Raw genomic sequence first — 20,620 nt, forward strand, 5'->3', positions numbered from 1 at the left:
ACTAAAGATCTAAGAATGAATATCTGATCTACACAACTTCTTCCCTTCCTAAAGCCTCCTTGTTGTTCTCCAACTAAATCCTCTGTTATTTCCATAACTTTGTCAATAAGTATCCTACGATACACTTTCCCTATTATACTAAGAAGACAAATGCCCCTATGATTACCACACACTTCTTTTTTCCCTTTTTCTTTATACTAGGGAATAATTATACCTGACTTCCAATCCTTCGGGACTCTACCTTCCTCCCAGGCCAATCTCCACATCTTCCACATCCATTCTACTACTATCTTTCCCACATGCTTCAGCATTTCACCACACACTCCATCAATTCCTGGGGCGTTCCCCAATTTGACTTTCTTCATTGCTTCCACAACTTCTATCCTACTGATTTCTTCCTGTCTTCTCACCTCCCTCCTTCTCCCAGCCATTCCCCAGCCACTTCAACTCACATTACATCCATTCTCTATATTCAACAATTCCTTAAAATGTTCTCTCCATCTGCTCACTTTTTCTCCCTTCTCCACTATAGTCGTTCTATTTTATGAAGGCAGTTTGGGTGGGACGCTTTGGGACCTCGCACTGTTAGCTCTGCTGTCACATCGCCGCCGACACACGTGTAATTATTTGTGCTCACCTCTCTCTCTCTCTCTCTCACTCTCCTATTTTAAGCTAGTAACTACTTATAAATGAATTTTAAACACTCTGTATAGATGTAATTCAATAAAAAAGCTATAGTATAGTATAAATCTCATAAGACTTGTCAGCGTTGCCTTTGAGACGTTGTCAGGTGGTGACACGAGGGACAGCCCTGCGTGAGTGGGTCATACTCGGTCAGTCTCCCGCCATGGAAGCTATTAAAAAAAAAAAAAAAACGCACCTATAGACTTTTACCTCAGGGATGGTGTGGAAAAAAAGTCGAAAACAAGCGAAAAAATTAAGAAAATACAATTAGTAGTAGTTAATATATAATATGAGACAGAGAGAGAGAGAGCGCACGTGTGTGGCGACGATGTGGCAACAGAGCTAACAGAGTGAGGTCCCAGAGGGCCCGACCCAAACTGCCTTGATAAAATAGAACGACTTTAGTAATCTAATTACTCTCTTCACGTCTTTCCAGAACATTTTCTTACAGTCCCTCCACTTTGCACACAAATTCTTTCCAAATTCGTCATCCACTCTCTTCTTACAAATCTTTTCACCTCTCTCTTCCTTTCTACATACAACTCTCTCTTCCACCTCTCAACTTCTTCCACGCCTCTATTTCTCATCCATTCATTGTATGCTTTCTTCTTTTGTGCCACAGCCTGTCTCATCTCTTCATTCCACCATGCTGTTCCTTGCACCCCATTCCGTTTTCTCTTCACCCCACACACCCCATCACATGCTGCACATATTTCTTCTGCGAATGTCTTGCACACACCTTCCACATCCCCCATCTGCTCCAATTCATATTTACCCAATCGCTTCTCCACTTCTATCTTATATTCTGCCTTTTTCTCATCCTCTTGTAACCTTTCCTCTCTCCTTGCAACTTCTGTACTCCTTCCTCCCATCCTTCCCTTCCTCTATTTCTTCATCTTACTTGGGTCTTGATTCTGGCCACCACCAAGTAGTGGTCAGAAAGTCCACTCCCCCAACCTCTATATGTTCTTGCACCCATTACACATCTTCGCATCCTTTCATCCACACACACGTAATCAATCATTGCCTTCCTTTCATGCAGTTCACCACCCAGCCTTCTCATCACTCGTCATGTATGCCTGTGGATCATTTTGTGCCTGAAGAGGGTATTGGCTATCACGAACCCCCTCCCAGCACAAATGTCCACTAAAGCGCTGCCATTCTCATTCATCTCACCAGGCAAACCACACTCACCAACTATTCCATCCACCTTCACATTCCCTGTTTTACCATTCATATCACCAATCAAAAACACTCTCTCATTCCTTCCAAACTTTTCCATGCACACTTCCACATTTGTCCACAGCTCTTCTCTCACACTGCCTGCACGATCTTGCGTTGATGAATACACACACACAATCGCTCACATTTGAATTCCAACTTTCAATCTTACCTACACAGTCCTTGAGCCAACTGATCCATACTCTCTTAGTTCTTCTTCCATCTTTTACTCACAACAATACACACTTTCTTTTGCCCTCTCATTCTCACCTACTCCTGCACATATACCCCATCCATACTCCCATTCTCTCACATTCTCTTCTATCCATTTAGCTTCAGTTACTCCACATACATCAACTTTCACACCCTCAAGCACCTGGACAATGTCTCTCTCTTTCACCTCATCATTCGCACGCTTTACATTCCACGTTGTGATCTGTACCATGTCCTTTGTCCGGTCCTTGGTCGTCATCTTTTGGTCAGTCCTTGTCCGAGGTTTCTTGTTCATCTTTTTAGTTATCTGTTTTCCGGGGAGGGGCACTAACCCTCCACCAACCCTTTTAGTCGCCTCATATGACAAGCAGGGATACTGGGGGAGTATTCGTGGGGAAATATATATATATATATATATATATATATATGCATATATATATAATATATATATATAATATATATATAATAATATATATATATATATATATATATATATATATATATATATATATATATGCATATATATATATATATATATATATATATATATATATATATATATATATATATATATATATATATATATATATATATATATATATATATATATATATATATATATATATATATATATTGAGAGCCCCCTCAATCCCGTTTGGGGTGACCACAAACAAATCGCCTCCAAGTCGCTCTGTCCCCCGCCATTTCACTGCCCTGCTCCCAACTCACCCCCCCCTCTCTAATATACCTCTCCACCCCATCCCTCCATCTCATCCTCGGCCTCCCCCTCCCTCTTCCCCCCTACACCTCACTCACATCCACGCTATTCGTCAGTCTTTCACCCTCCATCCTCTCCACATAGCCAAACCACCTCAGTGTGTTCCTCATAACGCTTCCTATCACATCCACATCAACACCACAGCGCTCCTTTATATCCTCATTCGTCAGCATGTCTCTCCATGTGACTCCACAGGCTTCTCCTTAATAACTCATTTCCACTGCTCTCACTCTTGACTTTGTCCTTCCAACAACGTCCAAGCTTCACTTTCATACGTTAGAGTTGGTATCACAATACTGTCATATAGTAACTTTTTCACTTCCATGCTCACTTCCCTGTTTCTTATCACTGCTTTCAAAGAACCAGCAACCTTTCTTCCCTGCCGTACCCTTTCAAGCACTTCACCCTCCAAACCTCCATCCTTACTCATCACACTACCCAAGTACTTAAACGTACTCACATTTTCCAATTCCTCACCATCCAACCTCGCTGTACATTCACTGACTTCACCTCTCTCAAAGACTATCACTTTACTCTTCCCTACATTCACCTTTAGATTCCGTTTCTTACACACTCTCCCAAACTCATCCACCAAGCCTTGCAGCTCCACTTCGTCTTCACTTAACAACACAGTATCATCTGCAAACAACAGTACAGGGAGTTTCCAAACACTATCCTCTCTCACTAGGGCCACTCCAACATCCACTACCCTACCTTGTAGCTCTTTCATTACCCCATCCATGTACAGATTGAACAACCATGGAGACATGACACATCCCTGTTTCAACCCAACTTTCAAAGAGAAAAATTCACTTAGTTCACCATCCACACGCACTGGAGCCTTCACACCATCGTCCATACTCTTCACAGGATTCAACAACTTCCCAACTACTCCATATATTCTTAACACTTTCCACAATCCTTGTCTATCCACCCTGTCATATGCTTTCTCCAAATCCATGAAAGCCGCATACAACTTCTTTCCCTTCTCTTGAAACTTTTCCACTAAAGATCTAAGAATGAATATCTGATCTACACAACCTCTTCCCTTCCTAAAGCCTCCCTGTTCTTCTCCAACTAATTTCTCTGTTCTTTCTTCAACTCTATCAAGAAGTATCCTACCATACACTTTTCCTGTTATACTAAGAAGACAAATGCCCCTAGGATTACCACATACTTCTTTTTCCCATTTTCCTTTTGTACAAGGGAATAATTATATATATATATATATATATATATATATATATATATATATATATATATATATATATATATATATACATATTGTTACATAGCCTATGATTTCATCATCCTTTGTGTAATTTTAACGCACAGTATGCTGCATGTTTGATCACGAGCGTGTTCTGCTTCAGTCCCTCCTTCTACCGTTATAGTAGAGTAAGTCGTCCTTTCTGTTGTTCAGAGTAGGATTGTCAGCTCTTTGTCCCCTATGGCTTCATTTGCGCGTCCTTCTTACAAGTTGTATCAAGCTCTGCTGGCCCCTATATAATGAGCTCAGTCTCTGTATTATTGCCACTTAGATCTACTCCTCATTTTGCTCACATCTCTGTCCTCCCCTGTACAGTTGTTATTATTGTGAGTGCTCAGGAAGTCTCCAGCCATCTAACTGCTGTGTAATTTGAGTATGAGTGTTATTACATTTTGTTCTTGTACTGTATAACATGTGTTAATTTGTAGGCCTAGTGAGGTTTTTATGCTTAGTGTAAAGTTTTGCTATCAGCCATCATTAATAATATTTTGTATCTGTAATAATATATCTGGCATTCACTGAGTATTATCTGGTATCTCATTTTAACAGGGCTGACTTAGATAAATTTACTCATGCTAATTTCGTGTTAATAGAGGCTATTGCAGTTAACCATATATTTAACCTGTTTTTGTCATTACATTATCCTTATGAGTCCTGAATGTTTTGTTGTTAGTTTGAGCATTAAACTTTAACTTGTAATTTTACCTAACTCTTTTATTTTGAACCTGGACCTTTACGGGACAGTAGTGATTATTAGTATTCTCACTTAAAGTGTACATTATCTTTCTCTGTTCCGTAACATAAATTTGGCGACCTCTTATCAGGATATTCAGGATATTATCGTAAGGATATTGCTTGATATTTTGTGACTGTGATTTATTCATGATGTCTACTATTACTACACTTGATGAAGCCAAAGATTTTTTGTCAAATGTGCAAACAGTGTGTGATGTAGAAAACAGAACAAAGAATGAACTTAAGCTTGTTGCTCAACAATTGGGAATTGCAGTTCACTCTCATCATTCTAAAGATCAAATTGTTGGCATAATTAATAAAAGCTTGTTTAATGTAACTCCTCTAAATGAGCAAACGCAGATTGAATTAGCTAAGTTACAGCTAGCCCTGCAGGAGGCTCGTGTTAAGGAGGCTGAATTTCAAGCACGTGCTAAGGAGGCTGAGTCTCAGGCTAAGGAGGCGGAGTCTCAGGCTCGTATTCAGGAGGCTGAATTTCAGGCAAATGCTCGTATTCAAGAGGCATAGGTACAGGCTCAGGCGCAAATTGAACTTGCTAGGATTCAGGCAGACCATGAGTATCGCATGAAACAAGGTGGAACTGGATCATCTAGCTCTGATGATTTTGATGTGGCTAAAAATGTTAAACTTGTCCCTCCTTTTAATGAATCTGATTTAACAAAGTATTTTCAGTTGTTTGAAAGGGTAGCTACAGGTTTTAATTGGCCAAAAGAGTATTGGCCAGTACTCCTTCAAACTGTTCTCACCGGTAAAGCTCAAGTAACTTATGCATCTTTGCCTCAGGATCAATCTGATAATTATGATGTAGTTAAGAGCTTGATTCTTAAAGCCTATGAGCTTGTTCCTGAAGCCTATAGAGTAAAATTTAGGACAACTTACAAGCAAGATAAGCAATCCCATGTTGAGTATGCAAAAATCAAAGAAGATCTGTTAGAGCAGTGGTTAAATTCTAAGAATGTGGATTCTGATTTTGGTAAATTTAAGCAGATGATTTTGCTGGAGGACTTCAAGAGGTGTATTAGTAAAGATGTAAGCCTATATCTTGATGAGAAATGAATAGATAATTTGTCTGATGCTGCAGTTTTAGCTGATGAATATGTTCTCACTCACAAGAGATATTCTAGAGGAAAAGGGAAAGCTGAGAGTAAGTACGTTGCCTATACTCAGAGTACAGGTAACAGGAAAGAGAAAAAAGATGATGTTTTTCAGGAAGTAAATACCAGCTTCACCTCTAGATTTCAGAAAAGTAAATGTACTTATTGTAGTAAGCTTGGTAATACTACGGAGAAATGTTTCAGGAGACAGCGTGATGTGAACAAAAAGGAGTCTTTAAATATTCAGTCAATTGGTCTAGTGTCCACTCTTGAGAGTTCCCAGAATTCTTTAACTGAGTTAACTGAACCTGATTTGAGGGGTAACTTAAATTCTCATGATGGAGCTCCTCTTTTGAGCAGTAACGTGGGTGACACTCTCAAGAGTTCATGTGCTAATTTCCTGTCTGATGGTTTTGTCAGTCGTCTGGACAATAATGACAGGAAATCAGTTAAAATATATCGTGATACAGGTGCTTGCCAATCCCTTATGCTGACCAATGTTCTAGGCTCTAATGTTAATTCCTCTGATGAAACTGTAATCTTACAAGGTGTAGGGAATAATTACTTCTCTGTCCCTCTGTGCAGAGTGAATTTAGAGTCTGGTTTTGTTAATGGTTCCATTATGGTTGGGTTGGTTGAGACACTCCCAATGTCAGGTGTAACTTTCTTACTTGGAAATGATATTGGTGGAAGTCAAGTGTGTCTAGCTCCTCAGTTGTCTAGTGAGCCAGTGGCTGCGTCCCAGGATTGTGATGTCCCTGATGTGTTCCCTGCATGTGCTGTCACTAGGGCTAAGTCTAAAGTTACTGGTGATTTAGAGGATAATGATGATGATGATGTTATCCTAGCTGACACTTTTCTTGCTAATTTGGACCACTCACCAGATGAGGCAGTACCGCGTAGTGTTGATAATTTGTCTCGTCAAGAGTTGGTTGAGTTGCAGGTTGCTGACCCTGAGTTGAAAGGTCTAGCTAACTCTGGTTGCAGTGAGGAAGAGTCAGCTGGTGCTTCTACTTGTTATTATATAAAGTCAGGAGTACTTATGAGGAAGTGGAGACCCCCAACAGCATCAGCCGACTGTGAGTGGGAGGTTGTACATCAAGTTGTCATCCCTCGTGTTTGTAGGCAGGATATCATTAGAGTGGCTCATGATTCCAGTTTGGCAGGACACCTTGGAGTGAGGAAGACTGTGGCACGCATTTTGAAACACTTCTACTGGCCAGGTATCTTCAGGGATGTTTCCTGGTATTGTAAGTCTTGTCACACCTGTCAAGTTGTGGGGAAGTGTAATCAGACCGAAAAGGTTGCACCTCTAGTTCCCATTCCTCCTTTTGAGGCGCCTTTCACCCGTGTGTTGGTGGATATTGTGGGCCCTCTTCCTAGGACTTCTTCAGGATTTTCTTATGTGTTGACCATGATTGATATGGCTACTCGTTATCCTGAAGCCATTCCACTTAGAAATATCTCAGCAAAGAACGTGGTTAAGGAAATGCTAGGGTTCTTCACAAAGTTTGGTCTGCCCAAGGAGGTACAGTCAGACCGGGGAAGTAATTTCATGTCAAACGTTTTCAAGCAGTCTCTGAAAGAGTTGGGCATCACCCAGATCACGTCTTCAGCTTACCATCCCCAGACCCAAGGAGCGTTGGAGAGATATCATCAAACAACTCAAATCGATGCTCAAGAAATACTGTTTGGAACATCAGAAAGACTGGGATAAAGGCCTTCCATTCGTTGTGTTTGCCGCAAGAGAATCTCCAAATGAATCACTGGGCTTCTCACCCTTTGAACTATTGTTTGGCCATGAAGTAAGAGGACCCCTTAAGATACTCAAGGAATGCTGGCTGTCGGAGGAAGATGACATCAAACTGCTGGAGTATGTGATGAAGTTCAAAGAACGGCTGTCCACTGGTTTACAGCTGGCGAGAGAGAATTTAGGAGCTGCTCAGGAGAAGATGAAGACTTGGTATGATAAGAAGTCCAGGTTACGCCACTTTCAACCAGGAGATCAGGTTCTGATTCTGCTACCAGTGCATGGGCAACCTCTTCAAGCCAAGTTTAGTGGTCCTTATTTCGTGGAGAAGAAACTCAGTGACGTCAACTATGTCATCGCCACACCAGATCGTAGAAAGAACAAGCAACTATGTCACATCAACATGCTAAAATTATATCACAGGCGGGACGAAAATAACCCAGTCTGCAATGTAGCTGTTCCTCCCGAGTCTGCAAGTGAAGTTCTCCCATGCAGTATGAGCCTGAGTGATAGTTTGGGGAAGAATCCTGATATCATGAATGATCTCCAGACTAAGCTTTCTCATCTAGCTCCCGAGGAAAGGCAGGAGTTTTCGGCATTACTGCAGGAGTACCCGCAAGTGTTCCGTGCCACTCCAGGAAGAACCACTGTGTTGATGCATGATGTCGATGTTGGAGACGCAAAGCCAATTAAACTGCCTCCTTACCGTGTGAACCCAGTGAAAGTTCCTCTCATCCAGAAGGAGCTTGGCTACCTGTTGGACCACAAGATGATTGAGCCCTGTCAGAGCGAGTGGAGTTCTCCTGTCACTCTGGTCCCTAAGCCGGGTGGGTCACAGCGGCTTTGCATCGACTACAGACGTGTTAATCAGATAACCAAAACAGACACTTACCCTCTCCCTCGCGTGGAAGATTGCATAGACAAGATCGGAAAGGCTAGGTACATAAGTAAGTTTGATTTGTTAAAGGGATACTGGCAAGTACCTATGACTGAACGTGCTAGGGAGATCTCATGTTTTGTAACACTAGGAAAGACTTTTGCATGTTCTGTAATGCCATATGGTATGAAGAATGCACCAGCCACATTTCAGAAGCTCATGAATGTTGTAACAGAGGGTTTGGCAGGGTGTGTTGTTTATATTGATGATGTATTAATCTTCAGTGACAACTGGAAAGATCACCTATGCCATGTCAGTAAATTTCTTGAGCGTTTGGTTCAGGCTAATCTTGTAGCTAATTTATCAAAGTGTGAGTTTGGTCAAGCTAAAGTTCAGTACCTTGGGTATGTAATTGGTGATGGACATGTTGCACCACCAGGAGCTAAGGTTCAGGTTATAAGTGATCTTCCCAGACCTAAAAGTAGGAAAGAGCTACAAAGATTTTTGGGAATGGTAGGTTATTACAGGAGATTTGTTCTTAACCTTTCTATTCTTGTATCACCACTTACAGACCTACTGAAAAAGGGAGTTAAATTTGTCTGGACCGATAACTGTGAATCCTCTTTCAACAAACTTAAAGCTATCCTATTAAGTCAGCCAGTGCTCGCTACTCCAAATTTTGCTAAGCCTTTTAAGATGGCTGTTGATGCAAGTGATACAGGAGCTGGGGCTGTTTTGCTGCAAGAGGATGATCAGGGTATTGAACATCCTGTATCTTATTACAGTAAGAAGTTCACTCCACCTCAAAAGAACTACTCAACTATTGAGAAAGAGCTTTTGGCCTTGATTTTGGGTTTACAGCATTTTTCATTTTATTTGTGTTCTGGTTTTGACCCCATAGTCATTTATACCGATCATAACCCACTGAAATTCCTTAGTAAGTTTAAAGATAAAAATCAGAGATTGACAAGATGGAGTCTACTTCTTCAGGAGTATTCATTAGACATACAACATGTCAAGGGGAAAGAAAATGTTATTGCAGATTGCTTATCTAGACTTTAGACAGATTGTTTCAGAGTAATAAGAAATTTCCTTTGTAAATTTCTTTTTCTTTGTGGGGAGGTGTTACATAGCCTATGATTTCATCATCCTTTGTGTAATTTTAACGCACAGTATGCTGCATGTTTGATCACGAGCGTGTTCTGCTTCTGTCCCCCCTTCTACCGTTATAGTAGAGTAAGTCGTCCTTTCTGTTGTTCAGAGTAGGATTGTCAGCTCTTTGTCCCCTATGGCTTCATTTGCGCGTCCTTCTTACAAGTTGTATCAAGCTCTGCTGGCCCCTATATAATGAGCTCAGTCTCTGCATTATTGCCACTTAGATCTACTCCTCATTTTGCTCACATCTCTGTCCTCCCCTGTACAGTTGTTATTATTGTGAGTGCTCAGGAAGTCTCCAGCCATCTAACTGCTGTGTAATTTGAGTATGAGTGTTATTACATTTTGTTCTTGTACTGTATAACATAAGGTGTTAATTTGTAGGCCTAGTGAGGTTTTTGTGCTTAGTGTAAAGTTTTGCTATCAGCCATCATTAATAATATTTTGTATCTGTAATAATATATCTGGCATTCACTGAGTATTATCTGGTATCTCATTTTAACAGGGCTGACTTAGATAAATTTGCTCATGCTAATTTCGTGTTAATAGAGGCTATTGCAGTTAACCATATATTTAACCTGTTTTTGCCATTACATTATCCTTATGAGTCCTGAATGTTTTGTTGTTAGTTTGAGCATTAATCTTTAACTTGTAATTTTACCTAACTCTTTTATTTTGAACCTGGACTTTACGGGGCTTTAGTGATTATTAGTATTCTCACTTAAAGTGTACATTATCTTTCTCTGTTCCGTAACTATATATATATATATATATATATATATATATATATATATATATATATATATATATAAGGGGTGGCCCTAATGAATGAGGGTGAGATTTGGAAGCTTCCGGTGTTGCTGTTTGCTGATGATACAGTATTGTTGAGTGAAGATGAATGGGAGTTGCAAGGTTTGGTGATTGAATTTGGGACAGTGTGTAGGAGGAGGAAGCTGAAAGTTAATGTAAACAAAAGTAAAGTTATGGTGTTTGAGAGGAATGAAGTCACAGAGTGTGCAGTGAGGTTGGATGGTGAGGATATGGAGAATGTGAGTGCATTCAAGTACTTGGGTAGCGTGATGAGTAAGGATGGAACTTTGGGGGATGAAGTACATGAAAGGGTACAGCAGGGAAGAAAGGTTGTTGGTACACTGAAAGCAGTGATGAGAAATAGGGAGGTGAGTATGGAAGTTAAGAAGTCACTGCATGATGGTATTGTGATCCCTACCCTGACGTATGGAAGCGAGGCGTGGACCTTGCAAGAGGGGAACAAGTCAAGAGTGAGAGCAGTGGAAATGAGTTACTTGAGAGGAGCATGTGGAGTGACGTGGAGGGACAGGTTGACGAATGAAGAAGTGAAGGAACGTTGTGGGGTAGATGTGGATGTGGTTGAAAAGATTAGGAGAAATACACTGAGGTGGTTTGGACATGTGGAGAGAATGGAGAATGAAAGACTGACTAAGAGGGTGTATGTAGGTGAGGTGGAAGGAGGGAGAGGGAGGGGTAGACCGAGGATGAGGTGGAGGGATGGAGTTGAGAGGTATATGAGGGAGGAGGGGGTGAGTTGGGGGGAGGGTAGTCAAATGGTGGGTGACAGAGTGACTTGGAGGCGTTTTGTCTGCGGCCACCCTTTGCGGGATTAGGGCGTCGGGCTATAGATAGATAGATAGATATATAAGGAATTGTTGAACATAGAGGATGGAAGTAATGCGAGTATAAGTGGCTGGGGAATGGCTGGGAGAAGGAGGGAGGTGAGAATACAGGAAGAAATCAATTGGATAGAAGTTGTGGAAGCAATGAAGAAAGTTAAATTGGGGAAAGCCCCAGGAATTGATGGAGTGTGTGGTGAAATGCTGAAGCATGGGGGAGAGATAGTAGTAGAATGGATGTGGAAGATGTCCAGATTGGCCTGGAAGGAAGGTAGAGTCCCGGAGGATTGGAAGTCAGGTATAATTATTCTCTTGTACAAAGGAAAAGGGGAAAAAGAAGTGTGTGGTAATCATTGGGGCATTTCTCTTCTTAGTATAATAGAAAAAGTGTATGGTAGGATACTTATTGACAGAGTTAGAGAAAGAACAGAGAAATTAGTTGGAGAAGAACAGGGAGGCTTTAGGAAGGGAAGAGGTTGTGTAAATCAGATATTCATTCTTAGATCTTTAGTGGAGGAGTTTCTAGAGAAGGGGAAGAAGTTGTATGCGGCTTTCATGGATTTGGAGAAAGCATATGATAAGGTGGATACACAAGGATTGTGGAAAGAGTTAAGAATATTTGGAGTAGATGGGAAGGTGTTGAATGCTGTGAAGAGTATGTACGATGGTGCGAAGGCTGCAGTGCGTGTGGATGGTGAACTAAGTGAATTTTTCTCTTTGAAAGTTTGGTTGAAACAGGGATGTGTCATGTCTCCATGACTGTTCAATCTGTACATGGATGGGGTAATAAAAGAGGTACAAGGTACGGTAGTGGATGTTGGAGTGGCCCTGGTGAGCGAGGATAGTGTTTTGAAACTCCCTGCACTGTTGTTTGCAGATGATACTGTGTTGTTGAGTGAAGACGAAGGGGAGCTGCAAGGCTTGATGGATGAGTTTGGGAGAGTGTGTAAGAAACGGAATCTAAAGGTGAATGTAGGGAAGAGTAAAGTGATGGACTTTGAGAGAGGTGAAGTCAGTGAATTTACAGCGAGGTTGGATGGTGAGGAATTGGAAAATATGAGTACGTTTAAGTACTTGGGTAGTGTGATGAGTAAGGATGGAGGTTTGGAGGGTGAAGTGCGTGAAAGGGTACAGCAGGGAATAAAGGTTGCTGGTTCTTTGAAAGCTGTGATAAGAAACAGTGAAGTGAGCATGGAAGTGAAAAAGTTACTACATGACAGTATTGTGATACCAACTCTAACGTACGGAAGTGAAGCTTGGACGTTGTTGGAAGGACACAAGTCAAGAGTGAGAGCAGAGGAAATGAGTTATTTAAGAGGAGCCTGTGGAGTCACATGGAGAGACAGGCTGACGAATGAGGATATAAAGGAGCGTTGTGGTGTGGATGTGGATGTGATAGGAAGCGTTATGAGGAACACACTGAGGTGGTTTGGCCATGTGGAGAGGATTTAGAGTGAAAGACTGACGAAGGGAGTGTATGTGAGTGAGGTGGAGGGGGGAAGAGGGAGGGGGAGGCCGAGGATGAGATGGAGGGATGGGGTGGAGAGGTATATGAGAGAGGGGGTGTGAGTTGGGAGCAGGGCAGTGAGATGGCGGGGGACAGGGCGACTTGGAGGCGATTTGTTTGTGGCCACCCGAAACGGGATTGAGGCGTCTGGCAATATATATATATATATATATATATATATATATATATATATATATATATATATATATATATATATATATATATTTCTTGATGTTGTTCACATACTGAGGAAACTCAGTGTTCGAGTAGTATTCAAATATGAGAACACCATAAAAAGAAACTCTCATCAAGAACAGCCCTTTCAGTAATTCAGGCGTTGTTTACAAAATCCCGTCTAAAAGCTGTAACAAATTTTACATAGGACAATCTGGAAAAGATTTGGAAACTAGAATCTCACAACATAAATATAGTGTAAGAACAGCCCAACAGAGAAGTGGTTTATTTCAACACAAAGCATCCAGTGATCACCATACTGACTGGACAGGCTACAAGATTCTAGCAAGATCAAAAAGCTTAGATGAAGGAAATATAATAGAATCTTGTCTAATTTCTGGCACATATGAAAAGAATGTAAACATGAGCTATGGTCCTTTTAAGTGTGATAAATTGTTAACTGAATTAATTTTAAAGCAGCATCCCCCAGACTAACACGTGATTGTTCCCTGTCATCTCCTGGTGGTGTAGTCACACCTGTGTGGGACACACCGAGCATTAATTCTCTAGGTCTTAAGTTAAGCAGCAGTATCCCCTCCTCCCTCCCCCCTCTCCCCTTCCCCTCTTCCCCCTCCCTCCCACTCCCTTCCTCCCCTCCTACTCCCTCCTCCTTTGTCACGTGCATTTTTTAATTCAGGTCATCCTTTGTTGTGTTCCACTCCCTGCTGCAGGTGACCATAAGTTAAGCCGCAAGTAAAAATTCAGGTCATCCATTGTTCTGTGTGCCACTACCTGCTGCGGGTGTGCATAAAAGACCTCTAACCTTTACGTTTCTCTCTCACTCTGTCTGAAGATGTAATATACGAAAGTACTCACTGTCGCTCCTTTCATTTCTCCTGTGGTTAGTTTGCATATATATATATATATATATATATAGTTATGCTAGGTGTTTTAGGGTCGGCTTCCTGTCCCTTGAACGCCTAGTGTGCAGCTGGGTTTTCTTCCTAGACCGGAGCTTAGACAAATTATAGAGAGAGAGGATACAAAAAAAAACTCAGGACAACAACGTTACACGTGTATTGACAAATTCTGTATGTAGAATAGGTAGATGTCTCAAGAACAGGAATCTGGGCAAATATAAGATATATGCAAGGATCATGGGCAGTAGTATCATGCAGGATACTATTTGGACAACAGTTCAGGGCAATAGGCGAATAGCACAACGAAAAGTATTTAAGGTCTTTTGGGCAGAAGAATAGGTCACGGTCTCTTTGAGGGAAATATACACTGTGCTTAGGATGGGCAACTTATTCACAGGTCTCGTAGTGCAGAGGAATCACACTACAAAGGCCGAGTCTAATGTTCACTGAAATCACTGCATTCTGGAGTGGTCTTTCTTCTTTCTCTCACTATTTCACTATCTGTTCAAACCCTGACTATCACACATTAATATATCTCGGACTTAGATTCCCTCTGATAATACACTGCCCGATATTCAGGTTGCTATTACACTGTCACTGCACTTTCACTGTCACTCACTGTCGGTGGGGTGGCGGCTTGGTTGGGGGGGCGGAGGGGGAACTCACAGCCAGACTCCTGGTGGGGGCTGAGTCCTGCCTGTGGCCTCTGTATGCAGCAGCCACGGGATCACTCGTGGGGGGTCCTCTCTCGTCTGGGGCTGTGGGTGGCGAAGGGCCCTGCACTGTCGGGGCTGGGAGCTGGAGTGCGGCCCTCAGGGCTGGGGCCAAAAAGCCTCCTGAAGTGCTCACTTAGACACCTGACGGAGGATGAGGGTCATCTGCATCGGGCTGGGGAGAGAACTCGCACGGAGGTCCTGGGGGCGGCCTCGGGGGCCCGTGGCTGCGGTCTCCTGCTGTCGGGGACGCCGTCAGGAGTGAGCTGCGGTGTCGACCTTCATCGGAGTCTGTCAGGAAGGGTCCCGCTGGAGCCGACTGGGCAGAGAACAACCCTGGAGATAGCACAGGGCCTTTCCACAGGTCCTTGGACCTGGGACCTTTCTCCTGAAGGTTGTGTTGGTGTGGGGATGTGGCAGCACCTTATGGAGGAGTGGCTACTGGCCGTCTCCTGCCATAGGACCCGGCTACTGCCTGTGGCCTTCTAGGGGCGCGGCTACTGGCTGTCACTGAAGCCCGGCTACTGTCCGTGGCCCGTGCGGGGGAGCAGCTACCAGCCTTCTCCTGAAGGAGGAGTGAGCAGCTACCGGCTGTCTCAAGGGCACCTCCTGAGCAGCTACCAGCTGTCTACTGACGAAGGCGGGAGTGGCTACAGTCCGTCTCCTGACTGCAGCTACCGGCTGTCTCCTGAAGGAGGTTTGAGCGGCTATAGGCCGTCTCGACGGTACCTTCCAAGCAGTTACCACCCGTCTCCTGGTGATGGCGGAAGCAGCTACAAGCCATCTCTTGATTGCCTCTCGAGTGGCTACTGGCCATCTCCTAAAGGAGGTTTGGGCAGCTACAGGCTGTCTCTTGGGCACCTTCCGAGTGGCTACAGGCCGTCTTCTGAAGGAGGTTTGAGCGACTACAGGCAGTCACAGGGGTGCTGCCTTGAGCTATAGGAGTAGCTCCACCCCGATCCTGTCGAGGGTCAGCTCGCCCGGAAGGTAGTCTCCTTTTCCTGCTATGGTGGTGGCGGGCGAGTTCCGGGTCATAGGGGCGCGCGGCCCGGGCGGTCTTATGTCCCTGTCGCCCAGGGTCGAGTAGCGCTCTGTCTGCCCCTCCGTAGGCTCCTCCCGGGGGTGTCGTGCTGCCCTCAGTCACTACTCCCGGCATTTAAAGTATATATATATATATATATATATATATATATATATATATATATATATATATAGAGAGAGAGAGAGAGAGAGAGAGAGAGAGAGAGAGAGAGAGAGAGAGAGAGAGAGTCTGGTGCGTGGTTCCCTGAACACTAAGAGAGACACTCGGTGGCAAAACATGATCAGGTTGGCAAGCCTGTTGCAGCTGAAGCTCATGAATGGAGCAAACACGTAACCGATGACTGGCCCACTAATACAGGAAGCTTTGTATCGGTCATATTTACACTTAAAGGTAAGTATTCACTGGAATGAGCATGATAAAATATCCAGTTAGTGAAAGGACGTAACACGAATTACAGGGACTGAAATAATCTGAAGGAAAAATATAATTCGTAAACAGTGGCTATAACCAAAGCACACGTGACAGTCGTAGACTTGAGAATATAAATAAAAATAATCCTTTACTTTGAGTTTGTGTAGTGAGACAGACAGACAGACAGAGAGGAGGTGGTAGAGGCGGCGACGTCTCGCTTGAGTAAGCGGGAAGGGATAAAGGAACACACACTATACTAGCCAACTAAGACGTGAGACACATCATGTGGATTAATGACATTATGTGTTTTGCCATAATTTGTAGCGAGACCAGAGGATGAGGAGAACACGTTTTTTCCCTCTCTTTTTCCTGCAGTAAGGGTAGAGGACTGAACGAAAGAAGAATGTGAGCCTGTGTTCGATACTGTCACACTTAGTGGAGGATGCGTAGGCTATTTCAGTAATGAAATAAAACTTCTGATTACAATATTATAAGACGGTGAGTAGAGCATTGTGCGAAGCATTAATTACATAATCATTCTTTATCTCTTCCATCTTACATTCTCGACAAGACGTCACGTTTCATGATGGACGATGTATGTTGATTCAGACACCAAAGATTTTCTCTTACTTTTCAATTTTTTAGGCAACCAAAAATGTTTATTTCTTCTCATCACATCCATATACACAGCTTGCACTCTTAGCTTCAAGTGTAAATATGACCGATACAAAGCTTCCTGTTTTAGTGGGCCAGTCATCGGTTACGTGTTTGCTCCATTCAGGAGCTTCAGCTGCAACAGGCTTGCCAACCTGATCGTGTTTTGCCACCGAGTGTCTCTCTTAGTGTTCAGGGAACCGCGCACCAGAGAGAGAGAGAGAGAGAGAGAGAGAGAGAGAGAGAGAGAGAGAGAAAGAGAGGCGTATGGCATTAGAGTAACAAATCTCCGTCATATTACTACACACACACAATATATATATATATATATATATATATATATATATATATATATATATATATATATATATATATATATATAATTTCATCATCCGTTTGAGTGTCCACTGCAGGACCGGCCTATCCTGACCGAAGTTGGGACGATACAGCCAACGTATCTCTACCAAGTGGCTTAGGCTGTCTGGTTGAGACTGTATGTAGGGTGAGAAGTGCTTGTAAGTGTAACTGTTGTGTTGGAGTGGCTTTGGATGTGTGTGTAGTCTGTGAACCAAGTGTAATCGGCCCGCGCAAGCCGACTGGGTGGAAACATACTTTACAGTATGCGACACTGGTTCAACCACAGCACCCCTTGTGTCCGCCAATGCAGTACGTGGCATGAAGAACACTCCCAGAGTTTATTACCCTGGCGGGGCGCGAACCCTCGTTCTTCAATGTATGAAAACACACACTTTACCACTGATCTATATACAGTATATATATATATATATATATATATATATATATATATATATATATATAGATAGATAGATAGATAAATAGATAGATAGAGATATAGATAGATACCCTGGAGAGAGAGAGAGAGAGAGAGAGAGAGAGAGATGACATATCTCAAGGGTGCAGTAGGTTACTACTAACGTCTAGCAATGACGGCGTGGGCATTCGCACGTCCGCAGGTGAGGAAGGAGACCAGTCCCTGGCGGAAGTTGGAATTGAAGCCGCAGTAGATGATCGGGTTCATGGCGGAGTTGGAATAGGCCAGGAAGTATGCCAAGAACTCCATTGTTGGAAACCAGTCAGGCAGCTGGAAAAGGGAAGAAGAGGTGCGAGTTAAACGGGGATAGAGGTGGAGACTGGAAGGAGTATGTTAGGGCTGCGACGGATATGAGGTTTTATGTTTGATACAGGATGGCTTGTGAGAATGAGGGACTGAAAGATGAGCAGTCAGATCAAGTAAGGATGTGATAGTCTGAGGGGAGTAGGGTATAGAAATGCGTGTTATAGGATGGAGGAGGTAGTTGGAAAGAAGGGTATAGTGATAGAAAATAGGAAGGGGCAGGGCCAGCATGGATTTGGGACAGCAGTGTAGTAAACAAATGATGATCACGAAAAAGTTATTTGTTCCATTGTTCTAGATTCTGTGTTAATTCTGGTTGTTTATTGTATACTGCAACATGGTTTCCGTTCATATCTATAGTTGTGAAAAAAAATGTGTGGTTATTACTTTCAATTCATTTATTTCATTACATCTTTCTTAGCACTTATGCCAATGACACCGATATATAGGTTCTCTGTATACACAAGACAGTGCACCTTTCACTAATACTGATATTTTCTAAGGGGCGCATCAGCTGAAACTATAATTTCCACTACTCATGTAGCTCAAATAACACTTGCGGAGCGGCTTGCCTACTTACACTATCATGCCTGACAAAGTTGGTGTAGAGTATGAGTGTCTGTAGTGGCGTCCAACAGATGACAAAGACGAGTACCACCACAGTGACCATTTTCACCACCCGCTTCTTGGAGCGCACCACTGTGTTACGCGAGGATACTGACTGTTCACCCGGCAGCTGCGTCACCCACAACGTCCACACCACCAGACTGCACCAGAGGCGGTGGAACAGCGGGTGGAACATTTTCCGTCCACAGGGGGCAGCGGGGGACAACACAAAGGTATAATCATTTGCATCAGAGCAACAGGGAGATTAGACAATGGTACCGTCAGGGGCGGCAGGGGAGGCAAGACAAAGGTACAGCCAGGGTGGTTCGGGGGAACACCCATGATGTGATTATCAATGAATGTAAATAAAACCCACACTTGCAGACGAAAAATGTATTACCGAAACTGTTTCGGTGGACACTGCCATTATCTTCAGTGGCCAAAACAGTGTGGTCATTCCTCCACTCTGTCTTGACAACTGAATATGACGGCAATGCCTAACGAAACTCTTTCGTAACATATTCTTCATTTGTAATTATTGGTTTTTACCGTAGAATTAGAACTGGTAGAGGAGAGAACACAAGTGTATAGTCACGGCTGGTAGGGGTGGACAACGCAAGGCTTCAGTCAGGGTTGGCAGTATGGTAATACAAGGGTACAGTCGCGGCCACCAAGAGGGCAGGGCGGGCAACACAAAAGGTACAGTCAGGGTTGGCAGGGGAGGGAAAACAGAGAAACAACACAAAGGCAGTGTCAAAGCTGGAAGGGTAGGCAACACATGGGTACAGTCACGGTTGGCAGGGGGGGGGAGAACGACACAAGGGGAGGTGGGGAGCAACAGTACAGTAAAAAAGGGCGTGAAGGGGGAACACATGGGTACAGATAGGATGTATAGTCACACAGATCTGTATTAGGACAGGTGGGGAGTCAAAATATGATTATTAACTAATTAGACAATATGATCAAGGATACTTTCAAAAATCTACTTTATAGTACAATGATACATTAATGTACATCAGCGTGGGAGAGATCCATACGGTGAAAGAAAAACAAGAGAAAAACATATAGAAAATATAAACAGCACAATAATTTTTCAACAAATTTATGGAGAGAGAGAGAGAGAGAGAGAGAGAGAGAGAGAGAGAGAGAGAGAGAGAGAGAGAGAGGACACAAAGCCATCAAGTAATTTTGCAGCAGACGATCAGTGTTTGTTGGTCTACCGGCTGCGTCTCATAAAGAAGGAGGACTCGTCATTAATACTACGGTAAGTGAAAAGAAACGGAGGAGGAGAGATGGAGGTTTTGATATAACTAGAGGTATGTCTAATAAGGTCGCTAACTATTACTTTCTCACATCATTAGGGATGATAAATCTTGACTGGGATTTTTGCTGTTAATGGTGTACCTTAATCGATGGTAGTTAACTCCTTGCCCTCCCTCTCCTCTCACCACACACACACACACACACACACACACACACACACACACACACACACACACACACACACACACACTACTCACCTGTAGTTGACAAGCATGACAGCAATGGGGAGGAAGTAGAGAGCTATGGTGAGTACGGTGTAGTAGAGCTTCTTGGCGTTGTACGTGACCACACACATCCGCAGCTCGGAGTCAAATTGGCTCTCCGTTGGCCAGAACTCCTCGCACGCCCACGACGTGAAGTTAGACCACTGGTGGCAGGGACAAGTGATCTGCATTAAGGCCTTCCTACGCTTTTTATAATCAGTCATCAAACGTTCTCAATAGCGGTGGGATCTGTTACACTTTTCAGCATGAAAATTATTTTTGTTATCTTCCGAGGCCGTTTCTGCCTATTCAGAGTCGGGAGGATTTCATGCACTGAAAGTTAATGAAGTTTTATATAAAGAACACTAGTTCCTAAATTTCTCTCTAAAAGCATAATTATAAAACCCTCTGGTAGTTGCAAGAATAACATACAGATAACGTACTCTCTACCTCGTATTAATAATCTCTCCTAAGTTCATGTTGTGTGT

General features: G+C 42.9%; 1 protein-coding gene across 1 annotated transcript in view; it reads right to left on the reverse strand.

Moving 5' to 3' along the window:
* LOC145406265 (QRFP-like peptide receptor) overlaps window positions 1-20,620 on the reverse strand; it is a 197,502-nt gene that overhangs the window by 31,914 nt on the left and 144,968 nt on the right. The window contains exons 5-7 of the mRNA XM_080277440.1: window positions 20,127-20,296; window positions 18,581-18,767; window positions 17,802-17,967 (exon numbers count right to left, since the gene is read on the reverse strand). Of these exons, the coding sequence (XP_080133566.1) occupies window positions 17,802-17,967; window positions 18,581-18,767; window positions 20,127-20,296 (523 nt within the window). The remainder of the gene's footprint in view (window positions 1-17,801; window positions 17,968-18,580; window positions 18,768-20,126; window positions 20,297-20,620) is intronic.

The sequence above is a fragment of the Coenobita brevimanus genome, chromosome 8 (genome assembly GCF_032717465.1).
Source record: "Coenobita brevimanus isolate Jiangsu-jjx chromosome 8, ASM3271746v2, whole genome shotgun sequence".
Classification (NCBI taxonomy): domain Eukaryota; kingdom Metazoa; phylum Arthropoda; class Malacostraca; order Decapoda; family Coenobitidae; genus Coenobita; species Coenobita brevimanus.